At 44.2% G+C, this 20,699-nt stretch overlaps 1 protein-coding gene across 6 annotated transcripts in view; it reads right to left on the reverse strand.

The window, feature by feature from the left end:
• The window catches only part of PCDH1 (protocadherin 1), a 158,874-nt gene extending 141,012 nt beyond the window's left edge, over positions 1-17,862 (reverse strand). For 3 of the 6 annotated variants that reach the window (XM_083181498.1, XM_083181497.1, XM_083181499.1), the window contains exon 1: positions 14,560-14,698. In XM_083181498.1, coding sequence (XP_083037624.1) covers positions 14,560-14,665 — 106 coding nt within the window. In that variant the 5' untranslated portion in view covers positions 14,666-14,698. Of the gene's footprint in view, positions 1-14,559; positions 14,699-17,442 lie in introns of those variants that run through there. The other 3 variants (XM_083181495.1, XM_083181494.1, XM_083181493.1) reach the window with 3 other exon arrangements.
• Positions 17,863-20,699: the final 2,837 nt, after the last annotated feature.

Genomic DNA, 20,699 nt, shown 5'->3' on the forward strand with positions numbered 1-20,699 from the left:
CGCGGTCAGGGTAAAAAGGTGAACGCACAGAACTGCAGAGCGGAGTACCAGACTATACATCATGCCGCAGCGAGACAAACGCGGAGTCCGGATTCATTCTGCATCCGTGTCGCTGTGTATGAACGTCTCTTCCTTGAAGATGGAACGGCAACGCTCTCCGGGCCTTGTGAGCAGTGGAGGGAAGGAGCTGATGGGGCATTTGATCAAGTGGTTTTGCACTTCAGCCAGTCACTTTGGAACGCCTGACTTCCTGATACATTGCTCCCTCTGCACAACCACTGGCCATTTGTTCTCCACTCTCCGTACACATCCCAGATTTACAGCTTCGGGGAGAAGGGACTTAGGAAAATAAATAAATAAATAAAAATGACAGCCTGGGCAAGCACTGGCATTACTACCCGCAGTGGCAACACACGTCTGTAATTACCTGGAAGGTAATAAAGCTGGAATCTAATCATCCACCCCAGAAAAAAAAAAAAAAGGTAAATGCTGCATTGCCCAACATTTCCTTATGAAACGCCTATTTACTGACACATAAGTATATAAAAATAGATCACGCCACTATATGACATATCCGACAGCGGCCATATTGCACTCCCCTGCCTGTACCCAGGTAATGCATACAGGAGGGTTCTGGGTCGACCAATATGAAGTCGACACGCATTGGGTCAACCACAGAAAGGTGGATATGGCTTATTTTGACACATGAAATGGGTCAATACTGCATTAGGTCAACATGGGGTTTTCACTTTTTTTTTTCCTGGAATGTCAACATGGACACCGTAAAAAGGGAACCGCTATGCTTTTATTCTCCATCCACATCAGTGGATGGTAGGGCATGAAATACTGCCTGTCGGAACGTCGGCTAAAAAAAAATGTGTCGACCTAATTCTTGTCTCAACCGTCCATTAGTGAGGTTGAACGTTTCCATGTCAACCTATTGACTCATGAACTAGACTCACTGAGTCGTATCACTGCGCCACTGGTGCGCCACGTGCTGGCTCAGGCCTAAGCGCTGTAAATGGTATCAATAGCAGGAAACGGGGCTATGATCACTATGAATTGCTTGGGGTCCAAAATGAGGTTGGGATCATTTGGTCTACAGCATGATGGTCGACATGGGAAAAGGTTAAAAGGTCATTAGTTCGACAATTTCTAAGTCGACATGGGGATTTTCACTTTTTTTTTTACCTGAATGTCAACAGTCGACATGGACACAGTTTAAAGTGCACTGTATTGCTCGCAATGCTTCGGGCACACTATTTTATTCTCCCACCACGCCCTAGTGCCTTGATGGCTAACCTTGACACTCCAGCTGTTGAACTACACATCCCAGCATGCTTTGCAACAGATTAAGCATGGCTTAATAGCAAATCCTGAAGCAGAGCATGCTGGGATGTGTAGTTCAACAACAGCTGGAGTGTCAAGGTTAGCCATCAAGGCCCTAGTGGATGGTAGGGCAGGAAATACCGCCTGTCAGCACGTCACCTCAAAAAACCCCATGTCGACCTTTTGACTGTCGACCTAGACACTGTCGAACTAATGACTTTTCGACCTAGAACCATGTCAACCTTTTCCCCCCATGTCAACCATCATGCTGTAGACCAACTGACCGCATCCCCCGAAATGTAGCCCTACAGCTTAATAAAGTAGTCAGCCTCCAATATATCAACAAAACAGGCAAGTCCAAATGACTCATACACCCGTTGTCCATGACGGGAGGGAGCATTTCACCCGACTGACACCGTTCTGAATCTGCTGGTAAGAGTGCGGCACTGAGCTCCACACTTATAAATACACACAATGCTGCTGGATTGCAGCTGGGAATCAGAACACACACAGAAAGAGGAATCTGGTTTTGTTTGGGAGCCGGTCTGAAATACATTACAGAAGACCTTTTTGTTAGACACCTTTCCCATGAGCCAGGTATAAAATTCCAGGCAGCTGCGGAAAGCACTACAACACAAAGACCTGACAAATGCAATGCATACTGGGGACATGTGAGCAAATTCCCGGGGTGCACAGCACAGGCTGTAATAAAAAGCAAACACCGGGGGTCAAAACTTACAATGCTGGAAAAGGCTAATTAACTAGATTTAGGAGTGAGTAATGGTTCGCTCTTCAATAGCGGGTCATAGATTATACTCTTCCAGAAAACAGGTGAGGTCTAATACCACATCCAGACTGAGGTGTAGCGCACGGTATCACTGAAAGGCAACAAATGACGCATAAGAAAGGATTGTGTCGACACTCAGGTCGTACAATGCTCTAAACACAAAAGGGAAAATAAGCCTACATATCACACAAACCTATATAGATTTGCAGTCTATGCAGAGTTTTGCGTGTCATGTATAATTACACCCAATTTGCGCCGCGGACATGGCTGGCAAGATAGCTACAACGGGTATGAAAACAAGATTACGGATTCGGGTGGTCTAACCAGGGCGTAGGCAAGCTCTTGTGAAACTACAAGTCCCAGCATGCCGTGTCATAGTTTTAGCACTCCCGAATAGCAAAACTGTGGCAAGGCATGCTGGGACTTGTAGTTTCCCAAGCGCCGGAGAGCCACAGGTTGCTTACGCCTGGTCTCACCGCATAAGTGCTTAGTGTTCATTCTAGCAACCGCCATCTTTAAAAACCCATGCAGTTCCTCTTCCATGCCTGGGGGGTCGCTGTCTGATGTGGTGTTTCTAGCACAGGTCTGGTTTGGATATCAGTGCTGATATACAGACCACACAGTGCTGGAAGCACAATAGCAGACAGCGACACCCCAGGCAGGGAAGAGGAACTGCATGGATTTTCAAAGATGGCGAGTGCTAGAATGAACACTAAGTGCTTATAAATTAGCATTACAGTCAATATACGCATTTCTGCTCCTTGCATGCAGTGGTGTTTGGTATAGACAATCGACAGTAATTATATAGATGAGCATGACATGATCAAAAATCGTGTATGTCGGCTATATGGGGTGGACCTACCGACACCGTCAGTAGGTCATTGCAGCTGCCTTACCTTGTGGGGATACAAGTCTCAGTAGAAGTTTTGCCGCGCACAGGCAACCGGTACGCCGGAACACATGCAGCGTAACTGGCCAATATGTGCACCAACAAGCATCGTGCCGATACCAGCCAGTGACGGAATACATCTTGTCCTACAGCTAACCGACAAGAAAATTTAAAAAATTGGGTGTAATGCCAATATTCACAGAAATGCTCAATGTTTATCATCTTGTACAGTGCATGCGTTTCACGGTGATAGTGCACAAAGCACCAGGAACGATTGAGACGGGCAGTATCAATAATGTATAGGTCATTGCTGGGCAGTGCCCAGTCTTATAGGAGTGCACACTCAATCGCTTACATTGAAGGTTATGATCTGCACCTAGCATAAGGCTGTGCAAGTTTTTCGATATTGTGATCCAATGATATACAATAGGGGGGTTGACCCACTAATGATCAACATGTTCAAACTATCAACAGGTGAAAAGGCAGCCAGTGCGGAATGTCGACTGGTACAATAGGTTCACACGACCATGGTTATCAATTTTTTTCATATTTTCCCACCATTTACTTGAATTACCATCCATATGTAGTATGATCCGGGATATTAACCGGTCTGTAGAGTAGCAAGTGAAACCGTGTAAATACTCTATACCTGCAGTCCATGTTTTCCAGGCCACCTGTGGATCTGTAGAATGTGTCAGTTAAGGTGCGTACACACTGGCCAATATATCGGCTGTCCAATTGAACGGCCGATGCACCATCGGCCAGTGTGCACCATCGATATATCGGAACGGTGGCAGTCACAGATATATCGTGAGGACTGTGCAACACAGCCGATGCATGATATATAAATCGGCGCCTCTTGCTGTGTGTGCAGGCGATCCGCCGACCACCCATACAGCCGCGCCGGGAGCTGCCGGTGATTGGCAGTTCAGTGGTCGGGCGTATGCCACCGCGCCACCCACTTATGATGTCAGTCCCAACGGATCGGGAAGTGTGTTTGGAGAAGCTAGGTGGTCTGGAAAACGTGACCTGTTGGTAGATCTCAAGGACCAGTTTGGCCACCCCTGTCCTATACCGTAGCCACGCCAGATAAGAGCTTGTAGTGGTATTTACGTAAGGTACAGTCTGGCAACTGCCCAAAGACCCAGTCTCTGAATAAGCCCAAAACTGGCATAATGGACGGTGCTAGCCACCAGAATAATGATTAATACCACTTAGTCCTGGAAAAACAAACATTTTCCTTCTGTTCCAGCACACACCAAATATCCTGGTGTGCCAGATTACCTCCCCAACCTGTTAATGATCTACTACAGCCACTTGTTAATGTTCCAGAGATCATTCCAGCAGCGTTTCACATGCAGTCCTTCTCTGCAGATCAATCTCAGGCTGGCCACAGTCCACCTTAAATCATAGAGGTATCTCTTGTTGGATTATGCGGTGGCTATAATATCTTGAGGATTTAGACAGGCTTTGACAGAGTTTAGTGATATACCCTTGGATAAACTTGTTGTATTGTCCTTGGGGTGACCTTGGCTGTAATTTTCTGATCTTTCCTGAGCCTCAAGTATTTCTAAATTACTATTTGGAGGAGGGGGGAGCATAAAAAGGTTTTTGGTCACTCAGCAGCAACAGTGGATTCACAGACAGCGGTATAGAAACAATTACAGGGTAACGCACTTACTTTCCTTATCAAGAAGAGTTATGTGCAGACATAAAAACAGATAATGTGACTGAAAAATCAACACGTTTTATGTATTTATATGTAGTCATAACCAGCGTGAAAGGAAATTGTAAAATACAGAAGAAATACAACAGGAGAACGGATACACTGGCTCAGTAGTTACACTGGCTCAGTAGTTACACGGAATCCAGACTACTTCAATGAGCGTTTAAAATACACAAAGTTGGACACTTTTACTAAGAAGTCAACAGGGCTGGTTTTCGATCACATCAAATTCCACCGCCATAAAATCAGCAGGGTTTCAACTCCAATCTGGTAAGTATCCCAAAAAGGTCATGCTTTGGGGATTTCTGTGTGGAAACAGATAAGATAACTTCTGACAAAAGAGACTGCCTCGCCAGTACATGATTAAAGAAAATCTAGAAAACATGACCTGTGCCAAAGAGCATTGTGATAGCCTCCTGCTCCTGCTCTTGAGAGCCCTATAAAAAAATAAATTAAAAAAAGTTAAACATATATCCCTAAAGGAAACGGTTGTTGTGAAATTACTAAATTTTGACCAAGTTCTCCAGTGGCACGTTCCAAGGGGAAGCGGTCATCTATTAGAATGAACTTAGGTCTACAGTCATTAGGTCGACCGGCAGGAAGGTCGACCTGACTTAAGGTCGACATGGGCCAAGGTCGACATGACTTAAGGTCGAATTTGCATAAAGGTCGACATGAGGAAGGTCGACTGGTCATAAGGTCGACATGGGGTTTTTCACTGTTTTTTGAGCCGACAGGCGGTATTTCATGCCCTACCATCCACTAGGGCGTGGAGGAGGTTATTAAAGCTGCCCGAAGCATTGCGAGCGAAGCAAGCGATGCGAGGGTCCGATTCTCATTGCCAACTGTGTCCATGTCGACTGTCGACATTCGGCTAAAAAAAAACAGTGAAAAACCCATGTCGACCTTATGACCAGTCAACCTTCCTCATGTCAACCTTTATGCAAATTCGACCTTAAGTCATGTCGACCTTGGCCCATGTCGACCTTAAATCAGGTCGACCTTCCTGCAAGTCGACCTAATGGGGTCGACCTAATGACTGTAGACCTAAGTTCATTCTGACAGATGTACCGATTCCGTTCCAAGAGAATGCTCGGTGACAATCCAGATCAGGATGGGGTATGGTGGAGAGGGGCATTGCAGCTACAGTATATGTAGATTTGGGCTGGAGATGTCCTTGCACAAAATAATAATAATGTTCATGATATCCTTTATTTATATGGCGGCACAAGGGATCTACAGCGCCCAATTACAGAGCACATAAATGAATAAGAAGGACAGGATTTACAGTTGAATACAATATAGGACAAGTACAGGGCACATAACCTAGCAGCATCAGCTGAGGACATTGGCATAAGTATCAGGGTGGCAAAAAAAATAATAAATTTGGATTTGGTGCCATTGCATATGGTTTAAGTAAAAGGAGGCAAAGCACATGAGGGTAGAGGGCCCTGCTCGTGAAAACTTCCATTCTACTTAGGGGAATCTTTCTTTAAATCTAGAAACCCATGTACATTAAAAAGGGAAGCTTAACTTCAGTCAAAAACCTGCATGAAGCACATATAAGATACGTAGCCAGCCCTATTATACAGCTATAGAGCACTGCACAAGTCCTCCCGACTGTCAGAAAAGACCAGGGCACTGGTAATTTCTGATGACAGGCACAGAAATAGTGTGTCTGGCTGACAGCGATGACCTTTGGCAAAGCAGACCGCGCTCCTGCTTAGGAGAACACTGACAGGGAAGCTGGTTCTGTTTTCTAGCTTTACTTTTTGCATTTATGCCAATCTTACATTTGCCATTTTGGGAAAACAACGCTCGCACGGGCTCAAAATACACGGACACACTCTACAAAAATCGGACATTCTTGTAACCGTTCTCAATCAGGGGTAGATTTATCGGCGTTTGGAGAGAGATAAAGCCGTAGCCAATCAGTTCCTTTTATTTTTCAAACAACCTGTATGATGGCTTTTCAAAGCTGATTGGCCGGCACCTTCCTTCGCAGTTCTCGCCTGCTCTCCCGATACAACAAGCTTTATTTGTATCGTTTTTATTTACCGCAACAAGGTTTTTGTTTGGTTTGAATTTCTTTATTTATATTTTGGGTTTGGGACAAAAGAAAAACATCAAACAGTGAAAGCAATATATAAAAACAAAAATATACAAAGTTATATTAAGGCGCATTTCAACAGAACAAAAAAAAAAAGAAGAGCATGGACTCCATGATTGTCCAGCATTATCTGTAGCATATACAGAGGATTATTCCTTGTCTAAATAATAGCTCCTCACTGAATACAATGACCTTAAATTCCATGTAATGTACTGGCAGGGGTGAAAGGTCTGATCTCTAGCGCATGATAACAAAAGCAGAAGCAACAGCCTGGGAGTACATCAGATCAGTCACAGCTCACCTTCAAGCTAGCCGACTGCAACCTGAGGATTCTTACATTAACAAGGAGACCACCTCTAAATAGCTCCCGGCAGAATGACTGCGTCGTTAGTCTGTCTGCCCCAAGGATCTGGGCTACAGGCCCATTAACAGAAAAGAACACATCCAAATAAATAAAATAAAACACAAACAGGTTACAAAGACCTGGAGTGACCGGTCACAAAACAGCATACAATAAAACAGCATACAATAGGAGCCTATTCATAACAATACTATTAACACAGGTGCAGCAGGGTATAAGATCCCATGTATTCCTAAATATATCTAAAAACACTCCAAAACAAAAAAAAAAAGTGAAATTGTTCTCTAACAGAACTTTAGCAGCAGGGGAACTACAGCTCCCAGCAGGCACTGCAACACTTTTGTTGTTAGTGCATGGTAAATCTGTGGCATGGCATGCTGGGAAGTGCAGTTCCACAGCAGCTGACGCACCACACCTACTCCTAACATGTACTGTACACTTTAGTGGCCTGAAAAAGGTCACAGTGTGGAGGCAGCCATTTTGTTGACCAACACCATCCCGTCCCATCAACCTAAGCACAGGCCATAAAGAGCCTCTTCCCTCCCAGCTATAGCCATATCTCCCGTTTCTGAGCACACTCCCGTCTGGAATAGCATTTTTTTTTTTTTATCGATGAGTTAACAGTGAGCAAAACTGCAAGAGTTCTTTTTCAATTTCATACACATAAAAAGTTATGAGCACTGACCGCAACCAATGTCTTCCAACACCTTCTAAAAATACTGCGCTAAAGGAAGTATAAGTATTGATTATTACAGGTCTTAAAAAAAAATAAAAAAATGTAGAATCATAAACTTAAAGTTTTAAGTATTAAAACGTCTAGAAAAAAAAAAACAAAAAAAAAAACAAAAAAAAAAAACTACAGTATGTCTGCCAAAATAAAAAATTTTAAAAGCAACAGAAACTACAACATAAAGCACCCAAATATCAAAGCAATAGTTCGAGACACAATAGATGCTCCCTGCAGCCATTTGGCTCCCTAAAGCATTAGTCTTCACCCCTGGGTAACCTGTAGAGAAAACCGGCTTCCGGTGCTGGCCTATGACGCCATCCACTCATCTGTGTGCAGACACCATTTGATGTAGTAGTTGTGGTTCCTTACCAATCCGATGTCGCAACAGTCTCACCGCCTACGCATACCTTCCAAAGATCAAACTGGCACATTGCGGATTGACCCCGACCAACAGTGGCACATAAAAACCGGTGGACAGTTCCCACCAAACAACATGAAAGACCAAAAGGTGGTCCCTTGGCGTCAAAGACAGCGAATAGTGGGACACACACAGCACAGACGCAGTCTCCTTTAAAAAAAAAAAAAAAAAAGTCTTTGTACCTTTGAAGTTATTAATTGAACATGCACTAAGTATAGAAAGGGTTAAGTACCACCGATGATGGCGCGTCCCTGCATCGCTGCGGAGCAATCACATTTGCTAAGTCGTCCCCGTCTGAGAAATAATTCATGTTTCAAAATCAAAAATCCATACACAGATGCAATAGGAGAAGCAAAATGTGCCCAACCCCAAGAGAAATGGGAACCACACTGAAATACAATGCACGGGAACTTTTATTCCGTCTAGGACGGGTTAACCACTTTTATGCCAATACGTTGACAGGCTCTCCACCTAGCGTCGTCAATGCACGGCTGTGTTTCCATGGCAACATATTACACAGTCTCTTGCTGTACAGCCCCAGAGACCCCTGTTTTGCAGGGACCGGCTTCTGTGTGAGCCTGGTCGATAAGCTGTAGTCTCCCATTTCTCAGGAAAAGTACATAAATGGACGTCAGTCTTAAAAGCTACCACTGTCAATAAACGGTGTATAAAATGTTAACTAATGCAATAAAAGTGAAACCACACGAGAGAGAGAGTTTCCTCATTACTGGACGACTTGTCAAGCAAGCAACATCCTTTTAGTTCCCTCCAACCCTAGGAGAGCAAACAGTTCCTGGAAAAAGCAACCCAATGTCAACATTAGCCAGTCTTCCAATGGTTATCAGCTGATAGATTGCTCTGTAAAGCGTATAGACAAACCTGTGTAAAAGGCAGACTTTTTTTGGAGTTGCAGCAAGGAGTGCTGTAATACAGTCTGGCGATTAACCATTTCATATAGTAAAGCCCAGGAGTTTCCGATTAATGCTTGCATTGGCTTGGAGCAGTAGGTGCTGGGTTTGAAAAATGACAGTTAGGAGCTCATTGGTTGATTAATCCTTTGGGCCAGATGCACTAAGCTTCAAAAGTGATAAAACAACCAGCCAATCAGCTCATATCTGTCATTTTTCAAACCCAGCCTGTGACATGGCAGGTAGGAGCTGATTGGCCGGCTGTTTATCACTCTCCATTTTATCACTTTTTGAAACTTTATACAACCCTCTCCACTTTCTCATCAAAGCTTAGTACATCTGCCCACAAGTAAGTTGTAATTACCATTCTTTTCTGTTAAAATCTATACATCATATTCCCCCCCACCCCCCAAAAAAAGTGATGTGCATCAATAAGCAGGACCACTGCATTTCACATACAAATGGAAGCGTTAAAATTACATCACAGGTTCGACCTGGTTCGTTATGTCAAAGTGATCAGCCTAAATTTTGGCCCATGGTCACATACCAAAGCACAAGTATTTTGAGAAATTTTTTGCAGTGTAACAACTTCTATAAGCAAAATTGAATAGAAAAATAGAGCATCTCTCACCTATTAGAGAGATACAGCACCAGCCAATCAGCTGGCATGTTACACACTTTAAAAAAAAATTACAGGAGCAGATTGACTGATTGAAGTTCTTATCAATTTCATAGAATGAGCTGAAGAAATCTGAGTTAGTAGCGGATTTGCCGCTTTGGGCAAGCCAGTGGGTATGAAGGTTCAACCACTATGCAAGTCAGGGCATCAGATTTATCCCCAGATAGTAACACTACCCATTTATTTTTTACACTTTCCACCATCTCAACCCTCTTAATCCAAATCACACTGCCGTAACCCATCTCTAACCTCCACCACCCCCCCCCCCCCCCCCCGCTACTCCACAGTGTTATGTCAGTCAAAACACACATTTTAAAACTTCCTTAAATGAAAGGAAACAATTGCAACTGTTCAAGTACCTCAATCGGTGCACAATAAAAACACATTGAATGACTAGAACATTGAGTTTAAAGAACTTAATGCCACCAAGTGTTAAGGAACAATGGACCAGCACGTCCTATTCAACTCCCCTCAGAACAGTCAATCAAAATCGGGTACCAGGTACAATAAAACCTCCTTATTCGGTACAACGAGCAAAAAAAAAAAAAAAAAGGATAGTAGTATGGAGAAAAAAAAAAATGAATTCTGTAACAGTCAAATCATTATTCCTTACGCCTCTTCCGTATAGAAGGTGGTCAGAGCCTTGTAGGTCTCAGAAGGTTGCAGTAAGTGACAGTCATTCTGATTTGTATACGCACATTCAGTGTTAAAATAGCCTTTTAGTTAACACCTTAAGTACATGTGCCTGAAGGCAGCCCAACATAAGATGTGCAGATTGCGGGAATACAGTAAATGCAGGTCACAGCTTGCCTATGTGTGAGGTCTGATGATCAACAAACAGACTAGATAATACAGACTAGGACGACGGGAACCAGAATGATGCGGGTCCCCTTCAGCCAGTATAGCAACTTATACACAAGCTAGTAAACAAATCCCTATACACAATACAAACGCTGCAGAAAATTAAAAAAAATATATATAAATAAATGTAAAAAATTAAATAAATAAAAAAATCATAGAAAAAATAATTCTCTCTTTCAAGGGACTGAGACCAAACTATGGTATTACCTCATAAACCCATGAAAAAAAATAAAAAACACCTACTTAATAACTTCTTATGAAGACCGTAAGGGAACTTGTACTGAAATAGGGTCTAAAACTGCAGAAACCTGTATCTGTGAATCGGCTGCTTGAATAGTTTGCTGTACTGTAAAGCCACCATCAGAAAAACAACATCTGTCATTGAAGACAGCTATGCCTTTTGGTCCTACAGGTGGGGGTGGGGAGTGTCACTGTTGATGAGTAAGTGACAGGAAGGCACAATGTATAGAAATGCGTGGGGGGTCACACTAGTAAGGAGGTTGATGTCAAATTCAGCACACTCTTGTGATCAGCCCTACAGAAAGAGGTTAGCACCTCCCTTTACAACAGTACCAAGTAAGGTTTTCAAGTGAATGGGTATTGCAATAGGGAGTGAAACTGGGGTACACATGAGCACATACAAGTGCTTAAGCCCTAGTGTATTCTGCAAATGTCAAGTCCCCTTTGCTTATATAAAAATGCACATTTTATTAGCTTTCCCTTCTCTCATTTGCAGGGCTCACTTGTAAATGCAGGACCATTTCCAGAGAAATAGAAAGTATTGTGCTTTGGTGGTGTGGCACTGACTATTTGCAGAAAGGGGTTAATAGACATGTACAGAAACTTGTCCAAAAAAAAAATGCACAATATTCCTATAATATAGATAAAAAAATAACATATACTGTGTAACTTGTAGGGCTGCTGCCCACCTGTTAAATGACTACACTGCCCCTAGTGGTGATAAGAAAAATGACATGTTCTCCCCACCATTATTGGTGTGAAAGAAAAAAAAAAATACAGGTCAGGAGAAAAGGCAGAAATGATCATATTGCAATTATGTGTTCGCTCACAGCTCCAGAGAGAATGCGGAGTGTCACACATGCACATAGGCCTGAGACAGGCATTTATCACTCACAGATACTAACTAGTGCAATAATCACCTTACACAAACTCAGACGCAAAAGAAAAGAAAACCAGCATCACATCGCAATATAACACACCTGAGGTGATAACCACTTCATTACAACTTATAGCCTCCTCCAAATACAACATCATAGTGCAGGAGGTTCCCAAACCGTTCTCAAGACACCATAATGAGCCACAGTTTAAGTAGAGTACCCTCTGAGGTTTTTTTTTGGGCCATTTAAAAAAAAAAAAAAAAAAAACCTTAAAATGCACCCTGCCCTTTTTGTGTGTGGCACTGTGCGCCCTTACGTTGCCACCCACCGCGCTGAACTGCCTCTGAGAACTTTTGGTGTGTGCCATCATGTGTAATGGGTATTACGGCGTATGCCATCATGTGTAATTGGCATTATGGTGTGTGGGATAATGTGTAAGAGGCATTACAGTGTGTGCCATAATGTGTAATTGTCATTACGGCGGAATATGTAAAGGGCATAGCTGAGTATGGCTGTGTTTAATAGGCATAATTCTAGTGCAGTGTGGACATTTTTGTATATGTTTTTGTTTCTAATGTAAAAGTACTAACATAAAATGTGCCCTCCCGATTGAAAAAAAATGCCCTGCCCGGTGGTCAGCACCCTGCCCTAAAACAAAATCTTGAATAGTGGTTCCCAAACTTGTTCCTCGGCAATCTAACAGTCCAGGTATTGAAAAGGATACACATGCTTAAGCACAGGTGACTTAAATAGCACCTCATTCAATTTGATTGTACCCTCCGGTGTCCAAGCACGGCTATCCTTAACCCTCTGATTGCCAACATCTGTGGGAGAGGTTTAAAATATCCACACAAAAAATGCCAGTGTCGCTCACATTGGTTATATAAATTCAAAATTTAAAAAAAATTATGCGTATAAAAAGGATTTCCTATATAAAAGGAAACATTGCGATGAATAAAATTGTTTGCTAGCCAATTTTTTTTAACACCTATTTTGACAAATTTAATTGGCACTCAAAAGGGTTAAGACATAGAGGCGGTATTTAAAATCATCTGTGCTTAAGCATGTATATCCTTATACATACAGAATTGGATATGACATTACCAGGTGTCTGTACATGTAGTTTAGGGTTCTAGTAAAATCGATTAGAAACTATGCAGTTAGTGGCCATGTATTATACAAACAGTGGCTAGTGGGGGTCATAGAAATGTAGGGTAAAAACAAACGGTATTCCAATACAAGCGCTCATTTAGAATATGCAAGACAGGTCATAAAGACAAAGAAAAACGAAAATAAAATGTCAGCTTCTATGCATCTTATGGAGAAAAAAAAAAAAAAGTGAATATACCCAGCTTTATCCGATGCACCAACAGCTGTAACATGGGAAGTCTGCCCCCCCTGTCATTCATTAGAACAGTAAGCTAGTAGAGTGCACCCTATTCAATCACATACATAATCAGGCGACATTGTGTCTGAATCTCCATACTGTGCTGGCAATATGCACAGATATACCTGCAGACCATATAACCGTGTACTGGGGAGGGATGAAAATATACAAAAGAAATGCTACACATCACTACATTGAGAAAAAAAATAATATATATATATATATATCACACACACACACACACACTTGGAAGGATTACATAATCTGAGCGCTGTACTGGGTTCTTGCTTATTTAAACCAAAAGCTTGTATGTAAATATACACAGCCTACTGAATTACTGCTCAGCTGAAGGAGCTGCTGGAAATGCTGGGGCAGTGACGGAGAGGGGTGGGGGTACAAGGTAGAGGTAACAGTTTGGGTAAATGGGGGTTTGATACCTCCTATGCACTCAGATGGAGGTTCTGTATTGACACAACAAGTGTTAAGTGGATCTCAGCTACATCACTGACGTTAACCGAGAGTCAGTCACTCACACACACACACACACGCTCTCTCTCTCTCTCTCTCTGATCTTCCTTCTGATTAGAAAATGCATATTTTCATTCAAGGCTGTAGATTTTCCCCATCTTATATTATTTATTGAGGTGATGAGGATGGCAGGGATGAGTGTGAATGTGTGTGCTTTGGGGGGGGGGGGGCTTATGTGGTTCCCCCTTAAATCAAGATCCAATCTATAGCATACTGTACATGGTTTCCAATTACGTATAGAGGCACATACAACAGCGGCAAGATCCAGTTGACTTTTGTAAATGAATGGCTATTTAAAAAAAAAAAAAAAAGGGAAAATCTTTACTCTGAATAATCCTCTTTGCTTCCTGCAATTGGCAGACACAGAATAGAAATGGCCATACCATGATTAGCGATCAGCACTATTACAGCCTGACGCTGAGCACAAATGCAATGGTGTAGTCGCGAGATAATTGCTAGACAAACTGACATTCATTATCTGCTATAAATCAGAATTTTAGCCGAGGCACAAATTCCCTGTCGTCGTACAGTCCAGTTCCCCGGTACATGGGCCAAGCCCACTCCCAGGCATCAGAAACGCAATTTAAAAAACGCAACATTTGTCATATAGATCATAATAGGCTTGAGAAACGTAAGTGTTGATGTGCAGAAAGATCTACTCCGATCAATAATCGCTGTGCTACCCACTCCTGCATTGTATGCTCCGTGCGCATCCAAAATACACATACCGGCCAAAAAAGTAGAGGAAATAGGAGAACGAAACCAGCCGGGAAGATTTCTATCCTTTAGGCTTGGCTGGAATACACAGCACGGAGAGTGGCTGGGTGCGAGCATCTTATTACAGAGGACCGGAGATGCAGCGATATTCAGGATTGACTCAAAGAGTCTGCAGCTAAGCCAGACACACCAAGATAAACCGTCACACGGACGGATTTTGTGCACCGTCACACAAAAAAAAAAAAAAAGGTGCGAGCCCAGCCACAGACCGACACTACAACCCCCTCTCTCCTCCTTGATCCCAGCCACCGTCACCAACACCTACCTAGATGATTAAGATATGGAATCATTTGCTTTGATATAAAACCTCTGCTTTGGCAGATGCAGAATTACAACTGCAATCAATCTGACCGTGGCCGTATAAGGTTCAACACTAGAGAAATTAGCCAGACCATTGATCATTCCCAACAGCACCCAAGATATAGATTTGTGGTCTCAAGAAAGGCAATCTGGACTCGCTCATTTGTAAGTGAACAGGAAAGGGTTACGGTCTCATCTAAACTTCATCAAATATCTCCCCTTGTGGCTTAAGTCTAGAGGTTTATTCCAGTCACAGAAAATGTGTCACGAAAGGGGGTACCATCACCCAGGCAGGTCAGTCCTGCAGTAGCAGTGTGATCTGGCGGAGAGAGACAGCAGGTGCTGTATATGGCACCTAGCATTTATACCTGGGGTTAATGCTTTACAAACTACAAACTACACACACACACACACACACACACACCATATAAACCCTATTGCAATAACCAGGGAAAAGGGAGTAACCGTTCTTATACACATTTATTTCAATAGCGTTCTCCAATAATGAGCCAGATTAGGAATAACAACATAAATTTAAACTGGAGAGGAATAAATAAAATACTCCCGCAGTAAAAAATGACTACAGCAATGCAGACGGACTAGCAATGCACACATACACAACATGCATGTGGGGAAATGGGGTATTCCTGCAGCACTCCCAGCATGTCTAATTGATCAGGTTGTGTTTTTATCTTCGTTATCCAGTGTAAAGTGTCAACACTTGCGGGTTGCATAGGAAATGGGCAGAAATCGCAGGAAAAGCGCACTTGGTAAATCAGCCACAGCTGCAACACTTATTACTAGGAAGGGGGGCAGCGCCAGCCTCTCTCGCCCATATGCTTGCTTGCCCCCCTAACTCACTGCTCCATCTGTGTTGCGCCCACATATCCATTACCTTTAGAATAATGGCACAGAGCTGGTGCGTACTCTTAAGTGCCAAGTCATAGGAAATGTTTATGACGGCCAGGCTGGCTTATTTTAATGACATTCGCTGATTAAATAAGACTTTTAGCCAACTTGCCAGTGGGTAAAGTAAAGACTGTTAAATACAGAAAGACATAAAACATCTGATATTACGCAGCAGCTTGTCCAATGAAGACACAAATTAAAGGCATAAGGAGGGGGGGTGGGGGGAGAAAGTTGCATTTGCAATCGCTGAGGGTGGCTGGGCTCTTCAGTGGTGTATTGGGGGGAATGGCATTAAAACATCCAAAGATGGAACCAGTGCAGTGTCTGCCCATTGCAAATAAGCTCTTGCAAGAGATCCCCCCCCACCTCTCCATCCCACTCCCACCCAGACAAGACCAGCTGTGTCAGAGCTCACAGGACACCTGCAGGCATCTCCGCAAAGTCTCTCGCAGGGATGGTGCAGTCGTGCTCCCTGCCACCGCGGGTGTAATGCCCGGGAGGCACAGAGCTCCCTCCTTTTTCCCCAGCTCTGGTACGTAGGCATCCAATCTCCCTGTGTTATAATTCCATGAACCACAAGTGTCCATCACCATGCAGCCTGCGTACTCAGTGCAATAGATAGCCACCTACCAGCAGCACTTACACAGGTGCTTACAGCTCAATTACAACCTCCGAGTCCCATACCACCGGGATGCATCGCTTAGCAGCATCTCAGTGTATACAGAGCTACATCCTCAGCTATTCCTCTATATACCCAACATCTCTCCTTAGTGTCTGTGCACATAGCATACATGCAGGCACTACAGCCCAATGTAGGGTCTCCCCTGAATCTCTGCAGAGCCTACACTCATCCTGCAAGATCTGCCAGCCCTTCTATGCAAAGCTTCACACTAATAACATGTATGTATGTATGTATGTATGTATGATCCACATGTCTGTGGATGCAGCTCCTCCAGTACAGTGTGGAATCTCACTTCACACTACATGTAATGGATGATCTCCAGCCACTACCCCCACAGATAGCCAGCAGTGGGGCTGGCGCTGTGTAAAGCAGAGTGGAAGTAACAGGGGTTCCCCATTGCCGATACCCCCAATCACATATCACTGGACATCACCCCTAAATAAGAATAATATAAATATCGAGAGGGGGGGGGGGGGGGGGTCGCTGGTTCCAGCATCAACCCCTCCCTAAGTCTACAGGCAGATCCCTATTGCCCATCACAGAGGTGCCAGGGAGTGGGGCAGTGTAGCTGAAGGGGCATCTCCCCAATACAGGGCTAGTTGTAAGGAATATATACATACACACACACACACACACACACACACACACATATATACACACACACACACATATATACACACACACACATGTTCTGTAGCTTCCAGCTGCCCACACCCGTGGGGTCCCCCCAACCCCAGCTGGTCTCCCTTGATGCTGGGGATGACGCCCTGGTGGCACAGCATGGGGTGCTCCCATCAATGGCACCCCCATATCTCCCAGCATCCACACGTATCCGGAGCCCCCCGGCACCCACCCCACCTCCCCCGGTCCAGACATCTGCGGGCTCCCGGCACATCGTCCAACTAAGTGCTGCGGAGAGAGTGGCACTGCCCGGGCTCCTTACCTGGCTCTCCAGCTCTCCTCCAGCCGCCGCTCCTCATCTCCGCTCCAGTCCCCGCTATCACATCCACCCGGGGAGAGCAGCAATAGAAATCACAGCAGCAGTACAAGCAGCAGGAGAAGTTGTGCCTGCCGCCCCCTCCCGGCTTCCCTGGCTGGCTGAGGGTGAGGAGTAGTCCCGCAATGGGAGAAGCCGGCACAGGCAGCAGCAGCAGCAGCAGAGCCCCGGCCGCCGTGCACTATGTGTATGAGCAGCAGCAGCAGCAGCTCAGCTCTCCCTCTCCTCCAGCGCCTGTATACCGGGGGAGGAGCTCCTGATCCTTATCCCATCCAGCAGCAGCAGCAGCAGCAGCATCTATAATATCCCCTGCTCTGTGTGGCTCCCAGCGCTGCTGTGAGTGTGTGTGCTGCTTGTTGCATGCCTCAACTCTCTCTGCTGCAAATGTGAGTGTCAGCTCTCCTCTCCCTCTCTGTGGCTTAGCAAACAGGGGAAGGGGGAGCCAGCAGCCCCTCCCCCTCCCAGTACTTGTTTCATCCATGCTGGGGTGAAGGGGGTAAACAAGACAGACATAGGGGGGGAAGCAAAAATAAATAAAAAATCATTTCATTGCAATATTTAAGAGTGTTAACGTCACTGGCTGACTGCAGCACTCTCCTGTTAGGGGGTGCAGAACAGTCTTACACCAAATGGATGTGGATCATTGGTACCTGCAGCACCCTTATCGGTTAAGGAAATTAAGACATTGCGACAGTGGCGCTGGCGAGCATTGCGCGCTGAGATATATGTGTGTGTGTGTGTGTATATATATATATATATATATATATATATATATATATATTCCATCAGGAGCTGCAGCACAGTTCAAAATTCAAATAGAGGAGGCACATCAACTGCACCAACTGCCATTCCAACAGACTCACCAGTAGTTGCTGCTTCACCCCTATTGCAATTTTGAACTGTGCTGCAGACCCTCACAGCACTGAGGTCATGGGTTCTATCCCACCACGGCCCTAACTGTGCGGAGTTGTATATTCTCCTCATACTTGCGTGGGTTTCATCTGGGTACCCCGGTTTCCTCCCACAGTCCAAAAATATACTGGTAGGCTCCTAACAAAATAAACCCCACAATGAATGTGCGTGTACATGTGGCAGGGAATTTAGATTGTAAGCTCCACTGGGGCAGGGACTGATGTGAATGTTCAAATATTCTCTGTAAAGCGCTGGGGAATATGTGTGCGCTATATAAGTAACTTAATAAATAGATGGACCAATATACATTCAGTTTTGTGCATTTATCACATGCACTTGATGATTTGCTGACTGCGCATTGATACCGGCCTGCAGCGTAAGCATCAGGTCCTGCACACACGCACTTCATGTCAGGTATGCTCGGCCACGATTCCGGCGAACGGAAGGGTTAACGCCCGGTAAAACGCAGTGGAATCCCACGGTAACCTTGATCCGTACATAGATGGCCGCTCTGCAGGAAAGATGTGAAAACAACGCTCTGTTAGGATGCAGAACTAAGGATTTGTCTACACTTTTAATGAAGGCTGTTTTAATTCAACGGCTGCATGGCCAAGTCCAGAGATGTTAGGTGGTCATTTTCGCTGTTGGCAGCCGCTGGGGCCAAATGGCACATCCCATTTGCTGATACCATATAAGTGCCAAGGTGTCTGTGCAGTCTTTGTTGACTAGTGTTGATAAGAATAACAAGGAGCTGTATCCACCTTCCTCCCCCACTACCAAACAAGGCCCTGCTATGCACCCAGCGTCTGCTGCCAGCAGCAACACACTTCTGTCGGAGATGGTTGGTAGTTTGTTATGTGTTGCTGCTAACTCGGGTGTGGCGCTCACAAAACACTACAGCATTTGTACTAGATTCCCCACAAGTGCACCGCAGCCAGAGCCGGGATTGTTGCAATAACACACACAGAGCACGTTTTTGTCTGGTACCTGGAAGGGGCAACCAACAACAGACAACAGAAAACAGAAAACCCACAATTCCAGTTTTTGTTCTTAATCATGAAACTTGCTGACATCCACTTCTTTGTGTGTGTCCTCCAAAACTGGAATTGGGAGCTGTGATAGCTAGTGGGATTCCAGCTATGTTATATGCGACTGGGATAAAACACATGCTGGAGGAATACAGCAGGAGGCAGAAGCAGTGCTGGTAGTCCTTTTATTACTATATTACAGCTCTTCACAAGAGATTAATGTAGCCCTGGCAGGTCAGCCGTGTGAAACGGAACAGTGGACACACATGGTCTACGCAGGCTCTATGGCAATCATAATGCATGTCTGCAATATGAAGCCAGCAGGCACGCGTCTGTATGAGTGTGGGGGAGATGTGCTAAGCTTTGGGATTGATAAAGTGTAGAGAGGTAAAGTAAACAGCCAATCAGCTGCTAACTGTGATTTTGCAGGATGGGTTTGAAAAATGACATTTAGGGACCGATTGTTGGTACTTTGGGGGGGTGTATTAAGCCTTGGAGAGGGAAAAAATAGAGAGAGAAAAAGTAACAGCCAATGAGCTGCTAATTGCCACGTTGCAGGATATGTTTGAAAACTGTCATTTAGGAGATGATTGGCTGGTACTTCATAACATGTGCAGAGAGAGTTAGATTTGGGTGGGGTGTGTTCAAATTCAAACTGAAATCTAAATTGCAGTGTAAGACTAAAGCAGCCAGTATTTACCCTGCACAAAAACAAAATATCTCTCCCAAATCTAACTTTCGCTGCAGAAGTTACATCTGCCCCACCTACGGTGCAGCATGGTTTTGTCCATCCACAAAAATTGCAGCCAGCATACACAGAATCAATTGATGTTAGTATGCAGTATTTTGTTACATGTCAATCATTTTCATGTAAGGTCAACTGTGAAAATATGGCGCCAGGTATAAAGAAATTTGCATACGGAGTCCTATGATATGGATGTCGGCATAGAGCCCAGAGTGTGGTTAAACACAAACGGGATGACCGTATGCTGGCCAAGCAAAATAAGATCCATTCATTCAGCGCAATGGTCAAATGCCTGCACAGGTGTTAAGTTTAGTCACATACAGCCAAGAAGAACAAGAAAATCCATGTTATCACCTTTTTGAAGCTTGATACATCTGGCCTTAATAGAGATTTGGTCTAGGCTGGATAAAGTCGTATATAATATGTAGGCCAGGCATGTCCAAACTGTGGCCCTCCAGCTGTTGTGAAACTACACATCCCAGCATGCCTTGCCATAGTTTTAGCATTCCCTAATAGCA

This window comes from Crinia signifera, chromosome 4 (genome assembly GCF_055691185.1).
Source record: "Crinia signifera chromosome 4, ASM5569118v1, whole genome shotgun sequence".
Lineage (NCBI taxonomy): Eukaryota > Metazoa > Chordata > Amphibia > Anura > Myobatrachidae > Crinia > Crinia signifera.